Here is a 10749-nt window from a genome sequence, read left to right as displayed (position 1 = left end):
CCCCATCTGCCACCATTGCTGAAGGCAGTAATGTTTGGAAAACAAGAACTCCCTCCTCACACCCATTACTTGCCTGGGATGTGCTTGGGAGCAGCTCCCTCCTGTGCAGTTATGCAGCTCCTCCATGCAAGTCAGGATGCTCTGGTGACTTTTCTATCTCTGCAAACAGCATCAATGTTTAGACCTGAGTGGGCACAGCCTATGAAACAGGGTAAAGTGGAAGACATGCAGCTGTTTCCTTAGTGCCAGCCATCCACAACGTGACAGGGCTGTGCAGAGGGCAGGAACCAAGATGCAGCTGCCTCCATTTGCATGGCACGGAGGAGAAGCAGTGGCAAAGCCCACTTGGATGTGTCTACAGGACCCCAGTAAATCACATCCAGGTGTTCGTACTAGTCTGGTTTGCTGCTTCATTAAGCAGGCACCAAATGAGTCACAGATCCTACTTTTTGAATTCTTGTTTGAAAAAGTGACAGGAGATCCAAACTCCCAGGAATCACCTTCAATGCAGCAGTGTCATAGGGTCTTGACAGGGAGAGAGATCTATAAGACATGGAGACAGCATCTGAAAATAGGTCCAACCTCCCCCACCCACCCAGGCCCCTGCAATCAGCAGGCAACATCACAGCCCCTTCAGAACTTGAAACAAAACATACAATCTCTTTTGTTTCCTTTCAGTTTTATTTAGCAAAACACGACCATTTCAGCCCTGCCAAGTGCATAACCTGACCTGACGGCCAGCTTGGGGAGGCACACTGAAAGCAGGGCTGGCTCTGCCTTTTAGCTCAATTGTTGCTCTTGGCTGTGAAGGACAACACAAGCAGCTGCCAGAACAGCAAGTTAAGGAGAAAGGTGGGCCTCGCTCCAGGCACCCTTCCCTTCCACCAAATCAGTTCACCCCACACACAGCCTAGTCTTGTTTCACATGCTTAGAGCTTGGCTGATCTCAAACTGACCAGCACACAGCTGATGGGGCATCCTGGCTCAACTTGCCCCTCAAATGATGTATCCACAGGGAAAAAAGGAAGGAAGAAGAAAAAAAGTAACACAGTTAATAAAACAATTCCTGACTTGCACAAAATAAAAAGGGTAAAGGACAATTGGCCTGTTATTTTCACTAACAGGCAGGTACGGTAGAGAAGGTTTGGCCCTTTGTGCACTCTTCATTGTAGCTTTCTGGCAGGCGAAAACATCCCTTCAGAAGCCTTGTGGGCCTTTCTCACCTCTCCTGCCCTGCAATTCCCTGAGCCAAGTGTCAGCTCTGCGGAGCTGGGGTCACCAGAAGCAGCTGTGGTGCCCTTCATGAGGCTGTAAAGTCGAGGACGTGCAGGGCTGATGCCAGGGCAGCGTACAGGTGGGTGGTACTGAAACGAAGGCAGTACACTGGGCTGCTGGTGGGTGAAGACAGGTGAAAGCTCTGCAAAAAACAGGAGAATCAACCTTTCAGAAACAAGGTCAGCCCAAAGATGCTGGCTGGTGTTACAGATCCAGAGGGTGAGATGTCTGAGAAAGCAGGTTTTCCCTGCATATAGGGTAGGTTTGCCATGGTAGACTAGCCCCAAAGACAGCCCAGCAGCCCCTCTTTCTTCTTCCCACAAGGCATGCACACTGGGCTGCCAGAGAACAGCTGAGAAGCTCTGCTGCGCTCAGTCTCCCACTGGTGCTCACCTGCAGGCACCGAGTCTGCCGCTTATCCCAGAGGCGCACCACACCGTAGTAGGAAGAGCCACTGGCAATCATATGGTTCTTATCACTCCTTATGCAGTACAGGGCACTGTCATGGGGCTCCTCCCACTCCTGGACGCACTTCCTGCAAGGGCAACACAAACCAGAGCAGGGCTGAGCCTCCCCTCCTCCATCCACTTTGCCTGAAGGAGCTAACTCAGTGAGGGCTGAGTTCGCAGACGCTGCACAAGGACAGTGCAGGAGCCTTAGGGGGCCCCAGACACCAGCAGAGCAGGCTCACCTGGTGCTGGTCCGTATGTCCCAGTAGCGGATGTAGGTGTCATACCCACAGGAAAGGAGAAGGGAGGGCGTTTCGTAGAACACATCCAGGACTCCAGCCCCACGGTGGAAGTCGGTCCCTAAACAGGTCAACAGCTGACCACTGCAATGAAACACATTAGGGGAAGAGTCATTCAGAGCAAAAAGCCCTTCCAGTTCAGCTGGCCAGAGCAGAGATGGTGTCACAGAAGTCTTCCAGATCTCATTTCTGTGATATAATGGAATACAAAAGCCCACACAGTTTTCGTCTCCCACCCCCAGGTTCAGCTACTGGTTGGGCCATTAACCATGAAGGGTCATGAAGGGTGACCAGCAGGAGTCCCAGCTGGAAGAGGAAGAGCCAAGGTACAGGTGCAGCTGACCCCCAGCAGAATGGGATCCCCTTCCCTGGGAGAAGTGACCAGTATTCTGAATTATATGGCTCCACTTCCATGGAAGACAACTCCCAGCTTAGTCAGACTCCCAATAGTCTACAAGAGCCATTTACATGTTCAATCCCGTCCCATACTCTGTCCTTCAAAATACTGTCCACCGGGGTATTTCCCTAGATCTTGGACACACAGCACAGATCCACAGGCAAATCAGACTTTCCCAACCCAGTCTGCCATGGCTACTCTCCTCAACCCCCTCCAGTTATACTACATTCTACAAACACCATATCTGGGGCTGAATGTGATAGGTGAAAAGCAACTACCCCAATGATCAGTCATCTCATCTCCAGATGAGACCTTCCAAAGGCTAGATTTTTCTCCTTTTCAATTCCTTGCCTGTAGTGAAAGAGCAAAAGCAAGATCTCCATGAAGCTCTATGCTGAGTGCTTTGTGGTGGTATCACTCTGCTACTTGTTTATATACAAACCAGCAGCTCACCTGGTGGAGAGTGTTTGGTAAGGTCCCAGCCTGCCAGACTTCAAGAAGAAGCTTGAGCCTCTTCCCTGGGTCACACGGAATTGCATCAGGTGCATGGCACAGCCTGTCCCAGTGTCATTCCACCTGCTGCAGCAGCCAGTGGTATTCAGACATGACAGACTCTTGGGAATGGAGTGGGCAATCTGCCCAGCTTCTTGAAATGGCCACCTATTGCAAACCCTCCTTTTTTTCCGTCTCCTTCTCCTCACACCCTCTACATCAAAAATGCTGGACACAATAAAACTTGAAGCACCTGCTTTTCAAACTCTGCTGCATGGCCACCCCTCACCAACAGCCTCCTGGCTCTCAGGACAATGAAGCAGTTCTGAAAGCCAACAGCACGGATCCCGCAGTGGGGTCACTCTCAGCATCTCCCTCCATTATTTTGTTACATTCTGCTCCTTGATCCAGCATCACACAGTTCTGAGGCACATCGCCAAATGCCTTAATTCTGTCTGTAATCTGGGCTAAAGCCCTCGTCGGGGGATAAAGACCACACAAAAGGAGAAATAGAGTCCTGGGAGATGTTAAAACAAGTAAACACCTTTGTGTCAGGAGAGAGAAATCGCTGATAAAGCAGATTAGCGCCTCGAGCCCTGGTGTCCCCAGATCAGAAGGCGAGCCCTGGCCGATCTTTGCAGCCAGCACGCTTCTATGATCACAGAGCTGGCGGCATGCTGGGGCCAGCCTGTTTCCCCACAGTCACTCTCCAAAGAGCAGATTATGTAGAATAACAATTTCTTTGTGGCTGTGTAATTCCCTCCGTGACCGTGGCTGTGGGCAGCTACATTGGACCTTGATGCCAGGGCCCTAGCAACCATTTAGAGAGGCCAACCAGCCCTAGCAATGGCCCCCCCATGCAAACCTCTCGGACAAGCTTTAACATCAAGTGCATGAATTAATCCCCCCCAACACGAATCCAGGGGTGCTGGCTTATTGGACTTTGTGTTTCTCCAGGCAAGGAATCGAGGGGATTCCAGGCTTCAGCCCTTTGCAACCTTCTCACAATACATTAACCCTTGGAAGGTTACTTGTAAACCAATTCAGCAGCAATTCTGCACCTGTCTGTGGGTTGAGAGATGGAAGCACTCATGGTTTGAGCACCGTGAGCAAGAGCAATGGGGTTTGGATGGCACAGATGGGTCATCAGATCCACTCTGGAGTGAGACATGGATGGACATGAGTTCTCTTGCACTCCCCCACCCTTCCAAGCACACAGATCCCCTCCATCTGCCATTCTGCAAAGCCAGCAGGACAGATGGACATGCACACAGCCCTTATCAGGGCTTCTGCAAAACCTTCTTCATCCCACAAGATGTATTCGTGGCCCAGAGTTGTAAGACATACCAACAGAGGTATGAGGAGCAGTCAGCTGCTCTCCCAGACAAGAATCCTTGGATGACCTGTGAGATGCATAAGAAGCCAGACTGCCCAACTGACAGGATCTTCTGCCAGTTGCTCAGGCAGGAGCAGGAGTTACTCCCAAGAGGTGAGCTACCCCAGCAAGCTCTAGGCAGCACCAGCAGCTTGGACCCTCAGCACCACCCAGGTGCTTCACTCCCAGTGTTCCTCCTTGCCTTCACACCTCACTGCAGTGGTACCCAAGCACTTCAGAGTCACACCAGTTTTCTTCCCTCTGCTTACATTTCCATCCCAGGCAACAAAAATGAAAGAAAAGGCAACAAAAAAAGGAAGCAGAAAAAGGATTGGCTTTTCTCTGTAGGCATAAAATGAGCACAGATACTTGCAACTTCCTGCAGCAAAGTAAACCTTACTTTGCTGGTTTGTTAATCAGTTCAGTTCTCCTGGCCCAAGAACAGGTCAGCCAAAGCAGCTCTCAGGTGGGATCTGCAGCCCTTGGAAACAGGAGCAGCTCTTTGGCAATTTACAGACGCAATGTGGTAGCTGCTACAGTGAAGCACTTAACCATCTGGAACCAGGGGAAAATTTACTGTGCTCTACACTGGGGACACAAAAAAACCACCAATGTGTTCTGGCATGGGTACACTTAAGGTGAAAAAGATGCAGAACACGATTAGTATTTCCCCTTTATTCAGCAGATTAAGGTGTCTCTGGACAGCTATCACCATGCCAGACTAGCTCTACGTGCTGCAGCATACATAGCCATGCTGAACCCATGCTGGGAAGAGAATTCTGCCACCACAACTCTTCCACTCTTGGGATCACAAGTTAGTGCATACCAATTGTCCACTCCTGGTTGTCCCAAATAATCCCTCCCCTCAAACCTCATATCTGAACAGCTTCCCCCTTTCTTGGGAGCAAAACCCACAGATAATCCTTAATAACCCATAAAGGATCAAGATAACCCATGAGCAGGCAACAGAACAGCAGCAGCTACATCAGCACATCACCAATCAATGGTTTCTAACAACTTAGAGGGACAAAAGATACCTTCTCCATGAAGGACAGAAAGAGATGACATAGCTATCTTGGACATTTTTTACCAGCATCAGCCAAACACAGCAGGAAACAGCTGCCGCCTTTAATCTGTGGTCCCTTTTTCACCTAAACACCTTTCAAATCCCAGGTAGGCTGATCCTCAGTACTTCAGAGGCCCTGTCCTTGTTACGGGCTGTGAAGGTTGGTCAGGAAGTGTCTGTGAAGACCAAGCAAGCCCAAACAAGGAAGGGCCACACCGTCTCCCCACCCTGCCATGGCCCTCCAGCAGCAGCAAGTAGCTGTTTTGCTTCCAGGTCTTCTTCAGGCAAGCCAGAAGTTACCTGTGCAGATGGTTGGAGCTTTGCTTGTCTTTGTACTGAACAGCCTGGGCCAGATAGGCCCACGTTCAGTCCCAGTGCTGGGGAGCACCAACAGAAACAACTCTGCACCAGTGGAGCTCTGTGAGGCAGAATCACAAATGTGACAGTGCAAGTCTTCTGGAAAGACCACTCTAGAGCAAGAGCTCTCAATTTCAGCACTTTAACCACAAACTACTTGGGCCAATGTGGCACCTACAAGAAGTAAGCCTCGAGTGGTGAGGAATCTCATAATATTCCTAATTTTTCATACTTCCTGTTAAGCATCTAGACAGACTGAATAATATTGGCACTAATCCAGTACCTGCCCACAAGGAACAGAGCCAGAGCAAATCCAGCAGCTTATTTCATCCCTAGTACAGGAAAGTTGTGTTGGCACTAGGCTCCAGACTCCTTGGTGATAGAACAAGATGTTTAAACCAAGTCAATGTGCCTGGTAAATGTATCCAACTGATGAGTCCAACAGTGAAAGGCATTTTGCTCTATACAGAATCCTTTAGTTCATCTCAATCAATTTCCAAGTTCTTCAAGACTTCTAAAAATTACTTTTAAAATCAAAGGATTTTTTTTATTCAGGATTTCCACACTTCATTCTTTCCTTCCCATGCTAGAAATCTAGCCATGAGCATAGCTCTCCTGATACCTCCAGAAGCCCAGAAGCAAAGTGAAGGGAAGAAACAGTCTGGTTTCTTTAAATTCTTGTTCCTTTTTTAAAAACAGCTTCAAGTTCTATTCCTTCTCAATCACTAATATGAAGACAAAATAAGGTCAGTCATGGGAGAGCCCAGATGGTTTCTTTCCAGATAACTCATGGGACGTTGCTTCACCAAGTTAAAGTTATATATGGTCTCCCAAGCCACTGCAACTATTTGTGTGGCCATAAAAGCTCAGGATCTCCCCGAGATCTTTCTGGTAGTCATAGTCCAAAAGAAGTCTGCACCTACCTCCCTGGAACATTTGCTGAGTATCTTGCCCAGCTGTCTCCAGTACACAAGAAACTACACTCCAAAAGCTGGAATGAAAAAACATTTTTCTCCCTACCCTCAATTTCTGGTGACCCCCGTTTACTAGAATTGATATTATATAAATAAGCAAACTCTAGGAAACTGCTGAATTTTGAACATCTGTTGAAAACAGAGATGTGCAAAACTGAGGACAATTCACTTGCTCTGGAATCCTCATCTGTGAACTGTGATCATCCACCAAAGAGGAGAATCTATTGCACATAAGCAGATGACTGTTCAGAAAGCAAAGAGAGCTGTAAACCAGTATTTCAGTCCCAACAACTATTTGAAACAAGACAGGTGGGAAGTATATACTTTAAAAAAAAAAAAAAAAGGTATAAAGAGCCCTGTTCAGTTCCAAACACTAGGATATTTGACCTGAGTATCAAACAACAAGAAAGGGAAAAAAATCCATTTAAAAATAATTATCCCAAGTGTAGCATTTGCACAATTTCTATCACCCAAGAGAGACTGCACCAAAACCAAAGGGAAGAGATGAGCTGCTGTCTCTTCTAGGTGCTTCTAGCTGCAATAGCAGCTGAGGCACTGAGGAGATGCAGCAACTTATGCTAAGAAGGGAAAGGCTTGGTGAAACAACATCTGTATTGTACATAGGGAGAAACTCAGATCCTTAACAAAGTTATTCTTCTATCCTACCCCAAAGTTGCCTCTGCATTTAGACCAGGCTACTAATTCCTGCAGGGAGGTGTGGGATTGGATTGGGGAATTTTGAGGGAGCACCTCCAAGTGAAATGGCTCAGAGATGCTGTTTCAAGTGATTTTCAGGGCAAATGCCTCTCTCTGATTCCTCAGTGCAGCTGAAGGGACTCAAGGCAGTAGGGGGGAAAGACACCAACGACGGTCTGAGATTGTGTTGAGAGGAGAGACAGAAAAGGGAGTTTTGCCTTCTTTTCTTCTGCTTTCTCTGAATTGGCCCACACACATTTTAAATGGTCCAATAAAAAGATACAATTTCTTTACCTTTCCAGCTCTGGGACCCTGTGAGTTTTTGTTGTTCGGGTTCCCGTAAGGTTAAGTTCAGAGGATAAACTGACACACTGGGCTATGGGAAAAAGCCAGTTTCTTCAAATAAAGCCACAACGGTGCAAAAGAGACCCTGCTGGGGCTTTTATTTGGGAAAACAAACAGAAATGGCACCAAGCCCTTCTGCTTTACGAACCAATTTAACTATAAAACCAATGTTCTCCCTCTCGGGGGTGAGGAGGGGAGAGAGACAGGACATGACAATAGTCCAAAACCTTGAGGGGAAAAAAAAAGAAGATAGGACAAAAAAGGTTGTCTATCCCCTTTCTTTCTTGTCCATGGCTCCTTTTCTTAGCACACGTGTGTTCTTGTAAAAACGATTAGATTGCAATTTGTATAACATGGTGACCCCCAAATTCAGACATTTAACCCCTTTTCTCTGCAAAGAATGTCAAGAATGTCTTCTCTGTCTTTCTTTCCAACGGGAGGAGTAGGGGGGAATTCTCAAACTGTGATTTCTTGGAGGAAGAGAAAAAGAGTGAGGCGAGGAAAAGAAGCAGGGAATTCTCAAAGCCTCTCGCCTTTCGCCCCACTTGTGTGGGAACAGGCGGCTGTATTGCTCCCTTTCTGGACAGAGCTCTGCAGGTCTCCTTTACTGGGGAGACAAAAAAATTGAGAGTCCAAATCAAAACAAAGCCATCTGTTTAAATGAGCTACCACTAGCCAGTGACAGAGGGGGTTCCTCATTCACTCCTTCCCATTCTTCTCTCTTGCCTCTGTTGATTCTCTCTCAACCCAGGGAAAAATAAAGATTACTTTTGCTTTGGCTCAGAGGGATGAAACTGATTGATGTGCTTGGAGCGTCCAGCCCCCACCCATGCTCTCTGATTGTTCAGGGCCTTGTAAAGTTGTCATAAATATGCCTGAACAAGAGTTCAAAGGCCGCAGCATGCCCTGAACATGCACACATCCAAAAGGCAGGAGCTGGCCTCATGGTCCTTTCTAGTGGGACAGGGCCAAGACTGCCATGGGGAAGAAAGGATTTAGGATAAACACCTGTATGTTCTTCCTCTTACAATGATTTCACATTTAGGTTAAGATGGACCAGAGCCCTCCTAACATAAAGAAGGGAGAAGATGCCCAGCTTACGTGAGACAGTTCAGAAACAGTGTCACAAAACCAAAGCCCAAGCAGAAATCAGTAAAGAACCACAAGGCCTCAGTTTTGAGAAAACATGCATACCATGGGAATACATTGCACAGACAAGACTGAAGCTATCCATTATAGACAGGAGACAGAGTTCTGAACACAACAAAGTCTTCTAAAAGGGACAGTTATCCAAGAAACCATGACTTAAGAGGCTCCCTGCACCAGCAAGCTTTCTCCACAACAGGCTCAAGCTGGCCATAGGCCTGTTGTCCTGCTTCCAACAACACTCAAGATCTCAAGGTCTGGATTGATCATTGTGATTTAAAACTGTGTTCAGCCAAGACAGAGATGCTGAGAAAGAAATGCAAGTCTGAAAGGAATAAAGACCCTCTTTCCCACAAAACCTGGAGGAGTTTCCTTGGTGAAAAAAGATGCCTGGCATATGAATCTATAGAAAAGCAGGCCTGGAAAAGGTATTCCACATCTACTGCTTTTACTCTGCTGCTCCCCAAATCCTGTGAAACTGGTATCGGTGACAGGTAACATTTGCTATTGCTTGTCTTTCCTGTTATCAAATATATGCACCCACTTCTCTGTGACTGGATAAATCCAGTTTAAATGCCTGGGTGAAACAGACACCCCACACTTCTTGGAGTCAGTTACCTTTCCTTTTGATCTACCAACTCCAGTTCTGAATATATGTGCTTCCTTCACCGAACAGCTCCTTTGGTGATTAAATTAGAGGGTCTCAAACTTGCATAAACCTTGGAGTTCAAAGCTGGGGAAAGAATGCTCTTCTACAGAAATTATTTTAGAACACAACATTAAGAAGCCTTGAGCCAAGCTTCTACATTAAAAACATTTATTGAAAACATTCAGCAAGACTTATAACCAAGAACTAGACCTGCAGATTTTCATTTCACTCATCTACTTCCACACAATTAAAAAACTGGAGCACAACAGAAGACAAAGTCAAGAAGGACTGGATTTAAACAGGAACTCATCAGTAGGGATCAGCTGACCAGAGTGTTCAGTGCTATATGCTTCAACTCCCAAATTACACTTGCTGTTTAAGACCAGCACAGGGAGCACAAATTTTAACTCCATGGGCTCTGAAGAGCCACTGAAATCGATACAGATCGACATAAGCCAAAAGTTGAAAAGACAGCAACTCATTTTTGCCCCCTCCATGGCCCAGACAGATGTAACCTAGCAATGGACCCATGGAAACACACACTAGAAGTACAGCAGCAGCACATTAGCAAACTTCAGCCAGCTGCTTAAAGATGGTAACACTCATGCTGGCTCTTGGAAAGAAAGAGTACTGTGCAATAACACTATAGGCAGAACAGATTATTAACCTGCTCAGCAGCTGCCTGCCTACCTCAGACTCCTTCCCAACACTCTGCTGAGGGCACCATCCATACACCTGAATCTCCCTTCTCCTCCACTCCCAAGTCACTCTCATGAATCCTCTACCTCCCATCTCCCCAAAAGCTGCATACATCAAAGGCACCTGCCTTGAACACCTGAAGAGCAGGGGGGCCTGACAGTCAAGAAATGCAACTCTGTATCTTCCCCTTCCATGCACTCTCTATTTTTTTTCTCCATCTCTTTGAAAAAGGTGGCAGAGATAAATGGAGAACAAAGAAACAAGAAAAAGCCACAGCTCTGGCCCACACCCTGCCTATTACTTAAGGGGGAAGGAACTCTTCCGAAAGAGGAGGAAAAAAAATGTGCTCCGACACAATGGCTCAAAAGGCCAGGCAGCAAACCGGGCCACTTTGTACTGCTAACAAGGGAAACCTAATTACAGGAAGAGGGCAAAGAGGGACAGATAAAAGGGATACAAAATTTCAACATCTGTTGCCATAAAGGGATAAGAAGTGGGGAAACGCAAAGTGTCAGTTTGGTGTCAGTGAC

At 47.0% G+C, this 10749-nt stretch overlaps 1 protein-coding gene across 2 annotated transcripts in view; it reads right to left on the bottom strand.

Moving 5' to 3' along the window:
- Nucleotides 1–662: 662 nt before the first annotated feature.
- The window catches only part of FBXW4 (F-box and WD repeat domain containing 4), a 59728-nt gene continuing 49641 nt past the window's right edge, over nucleotides 663–10749 (bottom strand). For both annotated transcript variants that reach the window (XM_071446459.1, XM_071446460.1), the window contains 3 exons: nucleotides 1967–2107; nucleotides 1669–1810; nucleotides 663–1417 (listed from right to left, as the gene is read on the bottom strand). In XM_071446459.1, the coding sequence (XP_071302560.1) occupies nucleotides 1301–1417; nucleotides 1669–1810; nucleotides 1967–2107 (400 nt within the window). In that variant the 3' untranslated portion in view covers nucleotides 663–1300. The remainder of the gene's footprint in view (nucleotides 1418–1668; nucleotides 1811–1966; nucleotides 2108–10749) is intronic.

The sequence above is a fragment of the Agelaius tricolor genome, unplaced genomic scaffold (genome assembly GCF_023055355.1).
Source record: "Agelaius tricolor isolate 1412-34295 unplaced genomic scaffold, bAgeTri1.0.p SCAF_22, whole genome shotgun sequence".
Lineage (NCBI taxonomy): Eukaryota > Metazoa > Chordata > Aves > Passeriformes > Icteridae > Agelaius > Agelaius tricolor.
The sequence above is the reverse complement of the archived record's forward strand: the minus strand, read 5'-3'. Positions and strand labels throughout refer to the sequence as shown.